The sequence below is a fragment of the Neophocaena asiaeorientalis genome, unplaced genomic scaffold (genome assembly GCF_003031525.2).
Source record: "Neophocaena asiaeorientalis asiaeorientalis breed wild unplaced genomic scaffold, Neophocaena_asiaeorientalis_V1.1 scaffold240, whole genome shotgun sequence".
Taxonomy (NCBI): Eukaryota; Metazoa; Chordata; class Mammalia; order Artiodactyla; family Phocoenidae; genus Neophocaena; species Neophocaena asiaeorientalis.
The window spans coordinates 4,779,289-4,798,769 of record NW_020185331.1 but is presented as its reverse complement, the minus strand read 5'-3'; the positions used below and the strand labels follow the sequence as shown (position 1 = coordinate 4,798,769).

The window sequence follows — 19,481 nt, the reverse complement described above, 5'->3', positions numbered from 1 at the left end:
GATAAATACCCATTTCCTTTAGCAAACAGTGGATTTTGTTCAATAATAGATAGTGATTAGGTTGTTGAGAAAAATAGCTTTGGAGCTAACTCATTAATAATGCTGATATTGAGACTGCTATTAATATTGAAAAAACAATATTCCTCAGTAATATTTCTTTTCCTGTGGAGAAAGTATATTGCAACAAAGTTTTAACTTTTCCCCTTTCCAGTGAGAGATACCATCAACTTCACCTAAGCAGAATGGTTCAAAACATTGAACAGCTGATTTATTCTTCATTTACTTCTTGATTTACTAAACTATCCTATTCTTCTTACTTTACTACCCAGCTCCCCTGCTTTTTCTCCGACACCCATCCTTTCTACCTCTCAAGGCTCCTTTCTCTAGCCAGCCCTACCACCTGCCCCTACTATTTACACCCAGTCTTCTTAGGGTAAATCACTTGTGCTAGGGCTTCTCTGAAGGCAACAGAGCACAGACAGAGCAGGTGAAAGCAGCCTGCTTTTTCAGAGCTGACAAGAAAGGCAAAGCTCTCTGTCACAGTGGGTGGGCGAGCAGTCAGGGCCGAGTAAGGCTGCATCTCGGTGGTTAGCACCTGCAGGCTCAGAGCTGACAGTGCACCGTAATAAGATTCATCTCTGTTCACTTAACTGCTGTGGGCTTTATGGTAAATGTTCGCCTGCTTAATTACTTTGGCAGAGTCGCTGATTGCCTTTTCTGAGGAGTTCTAAAAGATCCCCCTGGGATGGAGCATAAACCCCTTTTCATGTCTTTTAATTGCATTCTTTACTTGGAGTACTTGAAAACCAGTATGTGATCCATATAGCCAGTATCCTGTCACTCCTTTACATGAACATCAGGACCACTCCTTTCTAGCATGGTGTCTATATGGCCCATACTGGACCAACTCAAATCTTGACAGCCTTCTTCTGTTTTTATCCACATGAGATCCCCATTCTTCCCTCTCCACCACTGATGTATATGCACAGCTCTTCTCATTTAGTTTGGAATCCATGTGCATCTTTTTCTCTAACCAGTATGGGATCCACAGAATATTTCCCTCTCTCCCCAGTCTAGCATGTGATCCATTAAATTAATTTCCTTCTATTTTTGAAGTGATAAGAAAAGAAGCCTAAGTTACTCAGTTACTATTTTTTTTTTGCCATCCTGCCCCCCCCCCCGCTCAAAAGTTGTAAATGCCTTATAATAAATTGATTAATTGCACAAATGGGAATGAGGTATAATTAAAATACTTCCAGTTTTTGGCGCATGTCAGTTTTTTTTCTTTAAAGTTCTCAGGTCACATTCAGGGGATTGGAATGTTCACGATTAATTAAAAGTAGATCACTTCTTGGGGTTTTGAGCTATCTGCACTGCCTCAGAAGTCCTCCCAGGTATGTATTAGGATTTTCCTGTATCCTGAGTAGGGCAGAAAATCTATTAGACATTTTTACATGGCCCATTTTGTTCCTTTATATTCACTAGTTTCTGAGAGTGTAGAGGGGCTTTGCTTCTGGAGACAGGAAATCCAGGGCTAAACTACTAATTGCAGAGGCTATCAAAGGTTTGCATTCTATAGCCCCAGGAACTCTGCCAGCAACTGCTGGCCTGCCACTAGAGACAGAGTAAGGGAATCTGTAGCACAGAGTAATGGGATCTGAGCAGACGTAGGCTAATCTTGTAGGTGTTTTGTCCTAGGAAAGTTTTGGGGCCTCTGTTCATTTATTGAGAGAAAGCTTTGATAAAAAGCAGACATTTCTAAGGGGCATGGATTAAGTGATGTCTTTTATGGAAATGTAGATGGTCCATTTGACTTCTGTGGTTCCTTTATCTCCTGTGGTTCATTCTTCTCCATTTACATTCATTGTGATTATGGAAACAGTGAAACAATGTCAGGCCAGTATCTAAAGCAGGAAGGAATTCTGTTTCTGTCTCATGGCAGTGCTGGAAGAGATAATTTAGCCAAAGTGTAAAGCCCATGGCATCTTACTTGGCTTAAATCTATGGTTTGGGGCCACAGTAACTAGAAATTAGCTCAGTTTTCAAGCAAATTAGCTATAACCAATTGCTTAATTTCTAGCAGGTGATGAGGCGGAAACCTACTTTGGGCAAAATCATGCATCAAGGTAGAAAGCTCAAACTGCCAAAATGTGTAGCCATGCACAGCTTCAGAAAATGAGGCCACTGCCCCTCAGGCCATGTATGTTTCATATACATTAACTCTTTCCTCTTTCCTTCCAGTTAATGAATTGTGAACTTTCATTTGTCCAATGCAGATACTGGAAAAATATTGTCCAGTAGTTGTAAGTTACCTAGTGTGACACATGTGTTTCTCACCTAGAAATCAAGAGGAATACTGACTTAAATCATTCTCTGATTTAAAACCTGAGCGTTACTATGGTGTAGTATGAGGCATTCTCTATTCCATTTCCTTCAATCAATAAATTTATGTGTACAAATAAATCAAGTTCTCTTGGCCAATTTACAGACTTGGATCATTGAATAAAGCAAGCAAGTAGAGGCATTGGCCAGTAGCTCATCCTTCCTGATGGTGCCTTCTGTAGTAAGGGTCCATTTTTGTGTCTCTGGTCCTGAAAAGAATGGCCACAGGAACAGCAGTATAAGGAAGGGGATAATTGGCCTGAAAGGGTTAAAACCTAGTACATAAGGGATAAGTTGGAGGAAAACCCTAACAGGTCACTTGCTGAAGTTCTGACTAGATAGTGTCAAAGTGAAAAGGTTAAAAGGTATTCTTATTTGAGGTTTCATTTTGTTTAATGTTAATCAGCAGAGTCTCTGAGGCTTGTAATACACTGCTGTTAAAAGGCATCAAGGTAAATTGCTTTTTTGGTTGCTGTTGAATTGGATGGGCTGAAGATTCATTGACTTCACGAAGAGGGAAGCTTATTACTGCATGAAATGGGAATATATGAGGCAATTCTGAAGGTGAAAAGAAATGTTAGTTTAAAGTTAAATAACGTGGACTTCTCTGGTGGCCAGTGGTTAAGAATCCGCCTGCCAGTGCAGGGGACACGGGTTAGAGCCCTGGTCCAGGAAGATCCCACATGCCGCGGAGCAGCTAAGCCCGTGCACCACAACTACTGAGCCTGCGCTCTAGAGCCCGCGAGCCACAACTACTGAAGCCCTCGCGCCTAGAGCCTGTGCTTCGCAACAAGAGAAGACACTGCAATGAGAAGCTGGCGCACTGCAACGAAGAGTAGCCCCCGCTCGCCGCAACTAGAGAAAGCCCACGTGCAGCAATGAAGACCCAATGCAGCCAAAAATAAATAAATAAATAAATTTATAAGAGAAAAGAGTTTATGAAACATTAAAATAAATAAAAGTTAAATAACTCAACCTCAGGTAGACCATTTTAATCACCCCCACATACCACTCAGTCATACCTTCAACCCTTTCTCAGAGGCCAGTCTTGTAACCTGTATGTTTGAAGGTTTCCCAAGTTGAAGCAGTTGTGAACATGATGGTTTTCTTGTCTTCTTTTTTTTTTTTTTTGGCCGTGCCGCATTGCACGTGGGATCTTAGTTCCTTGAGTATCCCCTGCAGTCCTGCAGTGGAAGCACGGAGTCCTAACTATTGGACCGCCAGGGAATTCCCCTGGTTTTCTTGTCTTTAATTCCAGATATCTGGGAATATGCTCTGTAGTGTAGATCACTGGACTGCTCTTTTGGGTCTAGGAAAAGAGAAGATGCTTGAGGGGGGAAAGTTTCCTTTAGGGCAAGTTATGGTTATATAGGAAAACACAAAGCAAAGCTTTGGAAAGGAAACCCAACCAGATGAAGAATACCTCTCTGGTACTCAGAGGTTGATGTCTTGCCCAAGGTCATGCAGCCTAGAAATGGGGGAATCAGGATTTTAACTCAGGTCTAATGCCTCTAAGGCCTTGCCTTTTACATTATATACATCATGTTGTTCAGGGAAACAATGGTGCTTTAACCGGGCTTTCCAAAAGGAAAAATAAGGCTTTGGCTTTTTAGTGATAAAGAAAAATAGCATTCCATGTGAAGAAAACCATGTAAGCAAAAGCATGACATCCAGGTGTACATGTTTAAGCAAGTATTTGAGAATACAGGACTATAGCTCTTATGAGGCTGGGCTTGAAATCCAAATGTATTTTTATCAGGCTTCATATATTCACCCATAATCAGACTCTTTAATGTAAATCTGGTAGCCTTATAGGAATAATTTTAGGGTGAAACTTTTAGGAATCTTCCTAGTATGTACCATGTTGAGTATACCAGTTGTTTCCTCCTTCCTTGGAATCAGAGCTTATAGAAACTTTTCCTGTAAACAACCGTTGCCTGTTTTTCTCCTTTATGCCTGAAGGATTTACATAGCAGCTTTTAGAGACAGTTGGTTTTCTTCAAATGTCTCAGTAAGGAAACAGTCACCATGTTCTGAGATTTTGGATGAAACTATTATTTATTTGTTGTTTTATAAAAGACCCTTAAAGGCTTCTGTCTGTGGGAGATAGCTGGGATTGTGAGAAATTGCATCTTAGGAGGATTTACTTTAGATTCACATTGGATATGAGGAAGAATCCACATTTTCTCTTAAACTACATTGCCTAGTAACATTTCCATGCATTTCCTGGGTAAGCTGGGCATTAACTGTGTCTCCGCCAGCATCCACCCAGCACTGGGGGAAAGAAAGCTGCTTTGCAGAGTCATGAGTCAGAGAGAATAAGTTAAAAATGGACCAAGAAATCCTCAGCCAGTTTGTAGCTCAGCCTTGCTGTTCCATCTGTCCACTTCATTTTGCTTCAGTTTATATAAGTGACCCCTGTCTTCAGCAGTCAGAAGTTGACAGTTGCATTGGAGGGTGGCCCAGATTCTTGCCCTTAAAGGTGCTTTGGGTGCAAAGCCATCCCTTACTGTGGCTGACTTTAGCAATTTCCCTTTCTGTGACATTGTCTGTTTCTTATTCCTTTTCCTTTTTGGGACTTTCCAGTTCAGTAGCTATAGGAGACCCAGTAGCAGGGTATAACATACTCCCCCACTCCTCTTCCACCCCCTACCCCCAAATAAACAAACAAAAATTCAGGCTTACTTTTAGAAGATATTGGATTACTTTTATAAGAAATGCCAGAAAGCTTTTCCCTAGCCTCCTGGTATGACTTGAAAGGAAGAGAAAGCTTTACTGTCTTCAGTGACAACTTTTGTTCCTTCACTGGGGGACAGCTGTTCATGTCTGAGACACTTTTTCTTCTGGGATGGGGATAAAACATTTTTATTGTTATTTTCATACTTTTGGAGAATACCTGGTGATCATGGACCTCCTTACTTGTGGTAAGACTGGAAAAAAACCTTCTTAGACTTTCATTTATTCAGTTTTACTAAAGGCTTGGGAATATATTGGTGAGCAAAATAAATTTGGTCCCTGCTTTCATGGAGCATTTAGTTCCAGTTTGAGGAAAGCTGGAGGTTTGTTAAGAAATTATATTCCCATTCCCCACTCAGTTCTACCTCCAGACTCCTTTCCCTTTCCTTGGGCCTTATTTCTTTAAATCCTCTTCCTAGTCTTGGATGGATGGCTCTCTCTGGGTAATGTGGGCAGCTCCAGCCATCTCTCAAAAAAAAAAAAAAAAAAAAAGTCGTCATCAGTGTTGAGAATAGGAGAACCTTCTTTCTCCCCCACCAGTTTACCCCCAACATTTTTTTTTCTTTTGGCTGCATCGGGTCTTAGATGCCATGTGCAGGATCTTTGTTGAGGCACGCAGGCTCTTCGTTGCGGCACGTGGGCTTCTCTCTAGTTGTGGCGTGCAGGTTTTCTCTTCTCTAGCTGTGGCATGCAGGCTCCAGGGAATGCGGGCTCTCTAGTTGTGGCTCGCGGGTTCCAGAGCACGTGGGCTCTGTAGTTTGAGGCACACAGCCTCTCTAGTTGAGGCGCACGAGCTCAGTAGTTGCCCCGGCATGTGGGATCTTAGTTCCCTGACCAGGGATTGAACCTGCATCCCCTGCATTGGAAGGCAGATTCTTTACCACTGGACCACCAAGGAAGTCCCTAATTTATTTTCTATCTCTACAAATTTGCCTATTCTGAACTTTTCCTATAAATGGAATGGTACAATATGTGGCCTTTTGTGTCTGGCTTCTTTTACGTAACGTAATATTTTCAAGGTTCATCCATATTGTAGCATTTATCAGTACTTCATTCCTTTTTATGGGTGAATAATATTCTCCTGTAGCTCTACCACATTCTTCAGGTAATGGACATTTGGATTGTTTTTTGGCTATTATGTTTTTTGGCTATTATGAATAATGCTGCTATGAACACTTGTGTACAAGTTTTTGTGTAAACATAATGGGTTCATTCTTTTGGACAAGTATGTAGGAGTAGAATTTCTGGGTCATAGGTAACTCTGTGTATTAACATTTGAGGAACTGCCAAACCACTTTCCAAAGTAGCTGTACCATCTTACAATCCTACCAGCAGTGTATGAGAGTTCTAATTTCTTCCTGTCCTTACCAACAGTTGTTAACTGTCCTTTGGTTATTGCTATCTTAGTGGATGTGAAGTGGTATCTCACTGGGTTTCTCATCAGATACATGATTTGCAACTATTTTCTCCCATTCTGTGGGTTGTCTTCACTTTCTTTCTTTTTTTTTTTTTTTAATTTATTTCTTTATTTATTTTTGGCTGCATTAGGCTTTGTTGCTGCGTGCAGGCTTTCTCTAGTTGCTGCGAGCGAGGACTACTCTTCATTGCAGTGCGTGGGCTTCTCATTGCGGTGGCTTCTCTTGTTGCGGAGCATGGGCTCTAGGCACACAGGCTTCAGTAGTTGCGGCTCACGGGCTTCAGTAGTTGTGGCTCGAGGGCTCTAGAGCGCAGGCTCAGTAGTTGTGGTGCACGGGCTTAGTTGCTCCGTGGCATGTGGGATCTTCCTGGACCAGGGCTCAAACCCGTGTCCCCTGCATTGGCAGGCAGATTCTTAACCACTGAACCACCAGGGAAGTCCCTCTTTTCACTTTCTTGATGGTATCATTTGCAGCACAAAAGTTTTTAAACTTGACCTACTTTTTCTTTTGTCAGCTTGTGCTTTTGGTATCCTAAGAAATCATTACCTAATCCAAGTTCATGAAGATTTACTCTCATGTGTTCTAAAAATTTTATAGTTTTTAGATCTTACATTAAATCTGTGTTCCATTTTGAGGTTTTTTTTCTTTTTTTGGCCACACCACATGGCATGTGGGATCCAAGTTCCCCAACCAGGGATCGAACCCATGCACCCTGCATTTGAAGCACAGAGTCTTAACCATGGGACCAACCAGGGACGTCCCATTTTTTTTTTGTTTTTTGGCTTTTTTGGTGGTACGCGGGCCTCTCACTGTTGTGGCCTCTCCTGTTGCGGAGCACAGGCTACGGATGCGCAGGCTCAGCGGCCATGGTTCACGGGCCCAGCCGCTCCGCAGCATGTGGGATCTTCCCGGACTGCGGCATGAACCTGTGTCCCCTGCATTGGCAGGCAGACTCTCAACCATTGCGCCACCAGGGAAGCCCAGGGGAGTCCCATTTTGAGTTAATTATTGTGTACAGTATGTGGTAGTGGTTCAACATCATTCTTTTGCATGTAGATTTTCAGTTGTCCCAGCATCACTTCTTGAAAAGACTCTTCCCACTTAATTGTTTTGCCACCTTTGTAAAAGAGAAGCCTTAATCTATTTATAATGGCTGTTTTCTCATTCATTGCCCACTCACACCTTCCTCTTCTTCCCTACTCCTCCTCTCCTTTCAAGTCCCCTTTTCCAAAATACTTCTTAGCATGAAAGCTTTCCTTTGGCAAAGCTAGGTTTTGTTTAAATACCTGAAGGGCTGATATTAGATAAAAACCAATCTCAAAATGCAATCTCAAAATGCAAACAGGGAATTCTCTGGTGGTCCAGTGGTTAGGACTCTGGTCTCACTGCTGAGGGCCCAGGTTTGATCCCTGGTCAGGGAACTAAGATCCCACAAGTTTTGCAGTGTGGCCAAAAAAAAAAAAAAAAAAAAGAAGAAAATAAAAATGCACATCTCTGTCTTTGCCATGTATGGTGCTACGAACCCTGCTGCTGATAACCCATGTGGCTACATTTGTGGCATTTGATTGGAACTTTGTGGCATAGGACCCTCAAAATGATCCTCTTCTAGAAGAGAAGGATACAATAACCTGAAATGTAAAGGATATGAAGAGAGGAAGTCACCAGCAGCATGAGAAGCTGACTTTATCCACTCTACTACTTTGCTAAGACTGACTCTGGCTTGGGGTCTGCTTTGCCCAAATGCCAGGGTCTCTGTGGAGAGTAGAATATCCACATATTTGTCTTCTCAGCTGCCATAACAAAATACCACAGACTAGGCAGCTTAAAAAATAGAAATTAATTTTCTCACAGTTCTGGAGGCTAGAAGTCCCAGATCAAAATCCAGCAGGGTCAGTTTCTGGTGAGGACTCTCTTCCTGGCTTGCAGACAGCTGCCTTCTGGCTGTGTCTTCACATGGTGGAGAGAGAGAGATCAAGCAAGCTCTCTGTTATCCCTTCTTTTAAGGACACTAATTCTGTTTAGTGCCTCACCCTTATGACCTCATTTAACCTTAGTTACTTCCATGAAGACTCTCTCTCCAAATATAATTACATCAGAGGTTAGTGCTTCAGTATATGAATTGGTGGGGTGGGGGCAGATATTGTCCATAACAATTCAGTACAAACCTAGTGGGGATGCCCTGATTAAGGCTGTCCTAGCTTCCTGCTCCTGCAAGACTTTTCTCCCTGGTCTCTTCAGTTACCTTCTTTCCTTACTGACCTTCGTTTTCTACAAGGCTAGTCAGGGGCAAGGAACTTGTGTCCTTCGTGCAGTATTCACCTTCTCTGAACCTGCCCTTTTTGGATGGAATGGGTAGGGAGGGACTTGAACTCATACTTTAATCATTCGTCTTCTTTTTATTTATTTATTTTTTTGTTTTTAACATCTTTATTGGAGTATAATTGCTTTACAATGGTGTGTTAGTTTCTGCTGTATAACAAAGTGAATCAGCTATAGGTATACATATATCCCCATATCCCTTCCCTCTTGCATCTCCCTCCCACCCTCCCTATCCCACCCCTCTTCATCTTCTGATAGAAAAAAAATTGCTATTTCTTCTCTGGAACCTCAAATTTTAGACTTTAGCACTGGACAGTTGCTACCTGTCAGGTGTTGATCAGTGAAAATGAGAGAGCTACTTTAGAATCTCTTAGTAGACCCCTCCCCCTTCTCCCAGATGTTCAGAAGAGATGATAGTAAATCTTTTTTAAGGTGATATCAGTGGGAAGGAAAGCCTAATGAAAAGAGAGAGATTCCTCCTTCATCCATAAATCTGGTATTTCATCTTTTTCCTACTGAGAACTAGTCAGGCATAAGTTTAATTCTGGGACCGTGGCCAGGTGGGGAAATGTGAAATCACAACCCAGGTGAACCCTGGTAGCCTCCAAACTTCCTGGTGAAGGAGAAACTAAGTATTTCAGTCACTGCAAAGGTATGTGTCACTCAGTGTGGGCTGACTTAGCCTGGTTTTGGTGTTTTGTCATCTCTTTGCTGTCTCAGAACATATTTCCATTTCAACAGTATGAAGTCCTGAGAACTTTAATAGGAAGCTTCCAAACCCTCTCTGAAATACCCTGCTAAAGAACATGGAGGGAGAACAGCCAGTGTCAGTCTATTTTTCTTACTTCTTAGGCCTAGTGCCCTGCACCTGCTATCTTCAGAAGATCAGATTAGTACTCAGATTTTACAGATAACAATCCCAAATAAACAGCAAGAAAAGTAAAGCAGGGACGTATACTCTGTGTCCTTTGTGGGTACTGAATTAGAAATTATTAACTGGATGTACAGTGTTCCACCTCTCTCAGGTTTCTAAGCAGTCCCTTAACTTGCCTGGTGGGAGACCTTCCATCACTTGCTGAGATCTGAAGCTCTGGGACGAGAATGTCACAGGGCGGGTTGGAAGATGATTTTATCTTCATTCCAAATATAAATTCTCAGACTGGCAAATCTGTCATACCCTCAGGATAAGTTTGCCCAAACAATATTAGCATATATGCCCTGCAATATCAAGCACAGGGCATCCACAGACCCAACTGACACTTGGCAGGTATAATGGTGAGAAGGGAAGGAAATAAGTGTACTTTTTTTTTCTTTTAATAGAGTCTTTTTTAAACTTTATTTCTTTTTGGCTGCGTTGAGTCTTTGTTGCTGCAGACGGGCATTCTCTAGTTGCGGTGAGCAGGGGCTCTTCATTGTGGTGCGTGGGCTTCTCATTGCAGTGGCTTCTTTTGTTGTGGAGCACGGGTTCTAGGGCGCGCACGCTTCAGTAGTTGTGGCACGCAGGCTCAGTAGTTGTGGCTCGCAGGCTCTAGAACGCAGGCTCAGTAGTTGTGGTGCACGGGCTTAGTTGCTCCGTGGCAGGCAGGATCTTCCTGGACCAGGGCTTGAACCCATGTCCCCTGCATTGGCAGGCAGATTCTTAACCACTGCACCACCAGGGGAGTCCCAGTAAGTGTACTTTTTGAAGATAGTACCTTCCAATTTTTTTCTTTCTCTCCCCCATTCCCTCTCTCCTCCTTTTCTTGCTCTGAGCACCTGCCCCCCTCTTTCTTTCTTCCCTCTTTTTCTTTTTCCTTTCTCTCTCTTTTCTTGCTTCCTTGCTTTATTTCTTGGCAAGAAAATTCTTCAGATAGAAAGGGAATAGAGTTACAGCATCCCCATCTGTTCCATTCCCAGGGATTATTTAGTTGTCCAAATTTCACCAGCTTCTCTGGATTGCCAGCTGGGCCCCAGTGGCTGCTACCATCCCACCCAGGCAGACATTAGGGTTTTTTGGAGTTCTCTGTTTTCCAAACCTAGGCAAACCAAACCAAAACAAAAAAATCCTAGTTCAGTCAAGTCAGGATTTGTTTTTTATATAATTTAATTTATTTATTTATGTATTTGGCTGTATTGGGTCTTTGTTGCTGCGCGCGGGCTTTCTCTAGTTGTGGTGAGCGGGGGCTATTCTTTGCTGCGGTGCACGGACTTCTCATTGCAATGGCTTCTCTTGTTGCAGAGCACGGACTCTAGGCACGTGGTCTTTAGTAGTTTTGGCACGCAGGCTCAGTAGTTGTGGCGTACGGGCTTAGTTGCTCCGCAGCATGTGGGATCTTCCCAGACCAGGGATCGAACCTGTGTCCCCTGCATTGGGAGGCAGATTCTTAACCACTGCACCACCAGGGAAGTCCGAGTCAGGATTTTTTTCAAAAAAATTTTTTTACTAAGAAATTTAAAGGAAACCTTAGGAAAAAACAAACCTACAAAAGCATGAAATAGATGTATTTACAGAATGCAGATTCTGTTTTCCAAAATAACTGAGATCTAATTGTAGATTGATTTGTCTATTGTATTTCCTTTTCTCAATCCCATCACTTTTGCATGCTGGACCCTATGACTCAGACTCTACACTGGGTTAACTAAGTTAGTACTGCTGCTAGGTTTGGTGGGATTCTCAGTTCCCTAAACCTGCCCTCCCATCTTCTCATTGGGTTTAGCCTCCTGGTTTTCTTTTCTGCTCCTGGACTGTTGTCATCCTTGCCAATACCCCCAAATGTTGCCTTCTGAATGAGAAAAATATTTGACACCCCACTTGGTCACAATGGATATTTGGGATTTAGACCAAGCCCCACAACCTTAACTTGCAGATAACATCTCTACCCTTCGTCCTAGCCTCTAGAAAAATAAGTTAGCAAAACTTGCCTCTTGCTCCTGACCCATTTCTGTCCTATTTGATTTGTTCATTCATTGAATATTTATTGAGCACCAGCTTGTGCCAGGCATTGTGCTAGATACTTGACATTGCTTTGTTATATAAATATTGCAAGAATCCTCTTAAGATTTAGTTCACTCTTTCAACAAACATTTATTGTATGCCTACAATGCACCCTTCCTAGATACTGTGCTAACTGCTAAAGTAGATATTATTATTCCCGTTTTTTTCCTTTGGTGAGACATACAGCTTCCCAAAATCGTTCAGAAAAACAAGTGGTCAAACTAGGATTCCAAACCATAGTGGGGTTTTTTTTTGAAGTTTCTGGCTTATACTTATATTAGATTAAATGGTTTTATAATCCTTTACTATCAGTAAGTTATATTAAAAGAACATATTGATTTCTATTATGCTATCCAGACATACACATTTTAATAAATTGTTTATTTTGGAATAATTTTAGAATTACAGAAAAAGTGCAAAGATAACCCACAGAGTTTCTGTATGCCCCTCAGCCTAGTTTCCCCCATCTTACATTACCATGGAACATTTATCAACACTAAGAAATGGGCATTGATACGTTGCTAATAACTAAACTTCATAGTTTATGTGGGTTTCACCAGTTTATCCATTAATGTCCTCTTTCTGTTCCAGGATCCAATTCAGAGTTATCACATTGCATTTGGTTGTCATGTCTCCCCAATGGTCTCTGGTCTGTGACAGTTTCTCAAGTTTTGTTTTTCATGACCTTAACAGTCTCGAGGAGTACTGGCTAGGTATTCTGTAGAATGTACCCCAGTGTGGGTTTGTCTGATGTTTTTCTCACGATTAGATTCTGAGATTATGGATTTTTGAAAGTATATAACAGAGGCCAAGTGCCCTTCTCATCAGATCATACCAGGCGTTACCTGACAGCCACATGACATCACTGGTGATATTCACCTTCATCGCTTGGTTAAGGTAGTATTCGCCAGGATTCTTTACTGTCAAGATACTATTTTTACCTTTCACTACTCTTCTTTGGAAATAAGTCTAGCCTACTCTCAGTGGGAATGGGAATTAAACTCCACCTCCTAAGGAGGAGAGTATCTACACATGTTATTTGAAATTGTTCTGTTAGAAATATTTGTCTGTTCTCCACATTTCTTTAATCACTTTTATATCACTAAGGACCCATGCTAACCTCTGGTCTAAAACCTGTGCTTTTTCTGCTGTACCAGACAAGAAATGACAAAGACCTGTACTAAGACATTTGTTTCAGGAAAATTTATTTCAGATTTCAGAGGTTTTTAAAAGGTAGATTTGGGGCTTCCCTGGTGGCGCAGTGGTTGAGAGTCCACCTGCCGATGCAGGGGACACGGGTTCGTGCCCCGGTCCGGGAAGATCCCACATGCCGCGGAGTGGCTAGGCCCGTGAGCCATGGACGCTGAGCCTGTGCGTCCAGAGCCTGTTGCTCCGCAACGGGAGAGGCCACAACAGTGAGAGGCCCGCATACCGCAAAATAAATAAATAAATAAATAAAATAAAAAATAAATAAAATAAAAGGTAGATTTGATAAGACTTGGTGACCTTGAATGTGACAGAGTGGTGGAGGAGGGAGTGTTTGAAAGCACTCAGATTTTGGTTTGAATGGCTGGAAATAAAATTTTGGTTTGAAATATTAACTAACAAATATGATGATTGGTTGTAGGCTTTGATAAAGCTTAGCTTCTTCAGAGACTGTATTTAGCCTATGTGTTACTGAATGCCCTGTTCTCCCAAGTAAACTACTACTTTTCTTTCTGACTGAAACACCAGGGCCCCCTAGTGGACAGCCCCCCGGGTCCTGTTTCTTGTCTAAAGGATGCTTGGTTTTGTTTTTTGTTTGGTTGTGAGGTTTTTCCCTAGTTCATTTGCAGAGCAGAGATGCTTGATTCTGTTCTCTGTCTAATAAATTATTAAACCCTTCCCATTTTAAAGTAATCAGTTCACCCTGTGTGACCTCATGTTCCTAAGAGGACAGTTACTCTCTGACAGGTACTCCCATGCTCTCATACTCTAAACCAGAAGGTAGTCGATACTTGTTTTTAACTCATTTATCCTCTTATTCCATCTGGTGCTATATTAATGTTAATTCTTTGTTTCAGAGCCATCATCAACCACTTTAACCCCAAAATTGAATCCTACGCTGCTGTGAATCACATATCCCAACTGTCAGAGGAGCAGGTAAGCCACTACTTTCCTCATAGTGACCCTAGTTTGTGGCTAGCATCAAGCCCTCTCTGATGGCAGAGGGGTTCTATGACTGAGCTTCTAATGGGAGTGGCACGAGCTAGGCTGCTAAGAGGAATTAGTAAGGGATTTGTTGGTAGTACTTTAAATAGAATGATGGCTTCTGTTTTTGTGCCATATGAAGGGTTTGCTTAATTATGTAGAAGATATGTAGGTGAAATTTTGGTGAATTGTTATTTTAGAGTGGGTGATATGGCATTTCTTCTTTTAATTTTAGGCAGAGAGTCATTTTGACTTTTGAAAATAAGAAATGAAAACTTAGCAGTAGTTGAAACTGCCAGTTAGAAAAACCCTGAGTTCAGCTTAATTTGAGGCTGTTTGGCTCCTTAAAACATGAGCCCTCCTTGGGACAGATTTTCCTTAGTAATTGAGTTCTAATTTGCCTTGAGCATTTATTTCGGAGCAGGTTTTTCTGTGATATGGACCAAGTTGGAGATGCAGATAGTGTTGTGTGTTTGTTTTCCTTGAGTCTGGCCTGATTTCCTCTTCTCCCAAAATGCCTGTACTTGGCCCTGCATTATATAATTACAGATGGGGCTTTAGCGTAGCATGGTATTGAACTTGATGTTTCAGAATGAGACTCTTGAGTCCTGTTTTTAAAAGCACAAAATGAGACATGTATTCACACAATCTTCCTTCCTTCCCACCCTACTCCCAAGTTGGAGGCCCTGGGTATTCATGAGGTGAGAGTCCAGATATAGGCTCCAAGCCAATTAAAAAAAAAAACACCTATGCTCTGCGCTCTCTTTTTTTTGCCACTGAGCCTCTTGCTGGCAGGGCCAGCCAGCTAGCTGTTGTGTGATTGTGTGTTCAGTGTTCCTAAAAGCTGTTCTGCTCACCAAATGAGGCACCAAGCAAGCCTTTTGCCTAACAGACAGCTTCTCAGTATTCCCACCAGTGGCTCTTTCCTCAGCCAGATGGATAGGACTCAATTAGTCTATCAGTTATTCCCCTTGACATATTTGTTCTCTTTTGTGAGACCAGCTGTGAGAATCCATCCTCTTATTTAAACCGCTTTGATAAATGGCTTTCATTTTCTTTTTTCCTCTTCTGCCTATGGAGCAGTCCTAAGTCCTGTATAGGACTTTGATGCCACTGCTCTCTGTGAGGTGCTTCAAGAGCCTACCTTTTTCCTGTTGGACCAGTTCAGATCAGTTTTATTATACCATTTTTATGCAAAAGAATTCAACATCTTGAGTTTTGTATAGTGAAAGAAAGGGTGACTTTCTTACCACAGTGAGCTCTGGTTAGCCTAAAAGCTTTAAAAAAAAAAAAGGAAGACACATTTTCCCAGTCAGCCACGTGCAGTATTCATCCCCCAGCAGCTTGGGAAGGTCAGGCTGAAATCTTCCTACAGCAGTAGCAGCCACAGACCAATAATAAAATCCATTCTGGCGCATGAGGCAATCTGGAAAAGGATGATTAGCAAGCACGTGTCCTCACCCTTCTCCAACTTCTTTCAAAGTTAAATGAAGTGATGAAAGTGACTCTCAGAGTCCACAAGCCAGAGATGAGGCGACTTCTATAGAGTGAGAGAGTACACAGCCCTATTTGAGAATGAGGAAGGGATAGCACTCTCAAAGATTTATTTTCTTAGTAAATAATTGCATGCCTGCTGTGTACAAAGTGTGGTCCTGGGTAGTAGGGATCAGTGGTGAATAATCTAAGTGTAGTCCTTGCTCTCATGGAGTTTTTGTATATTCATTACCTTTCTTAACAACTCTTTTCACTTGGGTAGTGGGGGAAGGGTGATAACTATTCTGGGACCCTTTTCAAAACTGCCCTCAAAATAGTTGTTGCTTCTCTTCCCTAACTGACTCTGAAGGGCAATAAATGACAGCATGAGGGTGCACTTGGTTTTATTCTCAGCATATCAGATTAAAAGTATTTTGACTCCTTGTTAATCTCCAACATGTGTTGGAGCACTTCTCTCCCCTCAGTTATGAACATTAATGCTAATGTCACTAATATTAAGTGTATTCACAGCTTCTCAAAGAACTGGCTTTGGGATGCAATAGAGCCTGGTGGTCCAGTGATTTAGACTCCGTGCTTCCAATTCAGGGGGCTTGAGTTCAATCCCTGGTGGGAGAACTAAGATCCCACATGCCACTTGGCCGAAAGAAAAAAAGAAAAATAGGGCCTCAGTTGTTAGCAGCAAACTAAGCAGAAAGAAAAAATCAGGAACTTAATCCCCATCTAGATTCTAAAATACTCCTAAATTAAAGCCTAAAGACCATGGATAGACGTTAACTGGGATTTATAGCACTTAGTAAGATAGCAGACAAGAGAGGGCTCTTTGCTAGATCTGCCTGCCTAGGCTGCCATTTTCTTCTGGCAAGTGGTTTAGTTCTGGCAACCCCCAGACACATTCTAGTGTGTGTTTGAGGCATTTCAAGATGATGTTTGTAAATCCATTATTGCTTAATAAACAAAGCCCAGTCTCTCACACTGGGGTTTCTTTTCAGATGTCCAGAAGATAGATGACATTTTTTATTACTTCTCATTGGCTTCATGGAGGGCAAAGCTTTTTAATCAGTTAATACCCTCAGTGTGACTGAATGGTCATTCATTTTCTAGTGTAATAAACTGCGTGCATTTTTTTTTTTTTTTTGCGGTACGCGGGCCTCTCACTGTGTGGCCTCTCCCATCGCGGAACACAGGCTCCGGACGCGCAGGCTCAGTGGCCATGGCTCACGGGCCCAGCCGCTCCGCGGCATGTGGGATCTTCCCAGACCAGGGCACGAACCCAGTGTCCCCTGCATCGGCAGGCGGACTCTCAACCACTGCACCACCAGGGAAGCCCCTGCGTGCATTTTTATTTTGTATACACAGGTGTCATATTTGTCTGGAGTTGATTGTGAAGCTTGCTCATTTTGACTCCTTTTGTGTGTGTGTGGTAAAATCTGCATAAAATTTACCATTTGAATAGTTTTTAAGTGTACAGTTCAGTGGCATTAAGTGCATTCACATTGTTGTGCAACCATCACTACTGTCCATCTCCAGAACTTTTTCATCATCCCATGCTGAAACCCTAAACCCGTTAATCAATGACTCCTCATTTCCTGTACCCCCAGCCCCTGGTAACCACTATTCTACTATTTGTCTCCATGTACCTGACTATTCTAGGGGTCTCACAGAAAGTGGAATCATACAATATTTGTCCTTTTGTATATGGTTTATTTCTCTTAGCAAAATGTCTTCAAGTTTTGTCCATGTTGTAGCATGTATCAGAATTTCATTCCTTTCAAAGCTGAATAATATTCTGTTGTATGTGTATAGCACATTTTGTTTATCCTTCTAACCATCGATGGACATTTGGGTTGTTTCCACCTTTTGACTATTGTGAAGAATGCTGCTATGAATGTTGGTGTTTTGAGTCCCTGCTTTCAGTTCTTTTGTGTATATACCCAGAGGTGGGACTGCTGGATCAAATGGTAGTTAATTCTATGTTTAATTTTTTGAGAAGCCATCATAGTGTTTCCCACAGTGGCAGCACCATTTTACATTCCAATTTTTCCACATCCTTGTCAACACTGGTTGTTTTCTGATTTTTTTTTTTTTTTTTTGCGGTACGCAGGCCTCTCACTGCTGTGACCTCTCCCGTTGTGGAGCACAGGCTCCAGACGTGCAGGCTCAGCGGCCATGGCTCACGGGCCCAGCTGCTCCGCGGCATGTGGGATCTTCCCGGACCGGGGCATGAACCCATGTCCCCTGCATTGGCAGGTGGACTCTCAACCACTGCGCCACCAGGGAAGCCCATTTTCTGATTTTTTTGATAATAGCCATCCTAATGGGGGTGAAGTAGTGTCTCATTATGGTTCTGATTTTTATTTCCCTAATCATTATTAATGTTGAGCATCTTTTTATGTGTTTACTGGCCATTTGTTTATCTTCTTTGGAGAAATGTCTCTTCAGGCCCCTTGCCCATTTTTTAATTGGGTTGTTTGGATTTTTGTTGTTGAGTTTTAGGAATTCTTTATCTATTCTAGATATTTATCCTTCATCAGACATGTGATTTGCAAATATTTTCTCCCATTCTGTGGGTTGCCTTTTTACTATGTTGACAGTGTCCCTTGATGAACAAGTTTTCAATTTTGATGAAGTCCTGTTTGTCTGTTCTTTGGTTGCCTGTACTTCTGGTGTCATCATTACTAAATCCAGTGTCATGAAACTTTTCCCCTATGTTTTCTTCTAAGAGTTGTATAGTTTTAGCTCTTACATTTAGGTCTTTGACCTATTTTGAATTAATTTTTTGTATATGGTGTTTGGTAAGGGCACTTTGACCGCTTTTTGTATTTCATGTATCTTTATGAATAAAGTTTATAGAGAAGGTACAACTTGCTTTTCCAAGAACTGTGAAACTACTCCCAGTTTATTCCCTACTGGGTTTGCTTGTCTTTAGTACATCTTATAAAACCTGTCCTTCAGGCCCCTTGCCCACCCTCAGCTGAGATTTAGCTCCTTTCTCTTCTCAGTACGGCTTGTTGGCAAGCATCTGTCGCTAGCTGATAGAATCATTTGGTATGCCCCTATCCCTACCAGTGACACGCACCCTGATTTTTATTCTCTCACAAGGATAGCTGAGTCACACAACCTGTGGCATTTTCATAGATAAATCCCAATGACCCTTTTGTTTGTACTAAATAAATGTGGAAGGAAGGTATTTAAGAGAAACTCTAGACCCCAGACTAAATCTTGGGTTTGGATGCTTTGAGGATATACTGTCTTGATGATGCAATGCTCTCTGCAGGTAAGTATGTTACAATAGAAGAGCTCTTCAGGAGGTTCTCCTCCCTATCCTGTCCTACCCTAAACTCTTGTATACTCCCTGTCCTTTATTCCTGCTTTTCAAATTAGGAAAAAGACTTTTTTATTACTGGCTGTATCCTACTAGAATTGGGTCTACACTCGAGATCTGTCATGAAATTTTTTGGAATACTGGCTCACAGGTTTTTAACCCAAAGTCCAAGAATAGGCTTTAGAAAATTACTGCGCACTGAAATTGTGTAAAATTATGCATATTTCTTTTTTTTTTTTTTCTTGAAGAGGGTCCATCTTTCTTAAAAGTCTCAGTCAGGCTTTGACCCCTTCAACACATTTCTTTTTAAAGAATCACTGGCTTAGGTGCCTTGAATAGTACCTCATACTTTCCTTGCCCCCAAAGCCATCAGACCTTTGAAAATGCCCATTGAAGATCTTAAGCACCTTTTAGACTATTCACTATTTGTTTTGGTTTGCAAATGCTATGACATTGATTTATATCAGCTCTAACTTCCTTATAGGCAAAAGAGGGATTCATAGCAGAACTTTACAGAAGATTCTCTAGAGCCCTGAATATCTAGAGTACATAGTGGCAATTTAGGATTCAAGTCAAAACCTTCCCTGAGCACCTGATTCCTTAAGCTTTCAGTCATACTTATGACCAATTTTGTGCCATTGAAATA

The 19,481-nt window shown here is 41.7% G+C and overlaps 1 protein-coding gene across 5 annotated transcripts in view; it reads left to right on the top strand.

Annotated features, from left to right (window-relative positions):
• Nucleotides 1-19,481, top strand: part of ARMH3 (armadillo like helical domain containing 3) — a 172,505-nt gene that overhangs the window by 128,612 nt on the left and 24,412 nt on the right. For all 5 annotated transcript variants that reach the window (XM_024735064.1, XM_024735063.1, XM_024735060.1 and 2 more), the window contains one exon: nt 13,893-13,971. In XM_024735064.1, the coding sequence (XP_024590832.1) occupies nt 13,893-13,971 (79 nt within the window). The remainder of the gene's footprint in view (nt 1-13,892; nt 13,972-19,481) is intronic.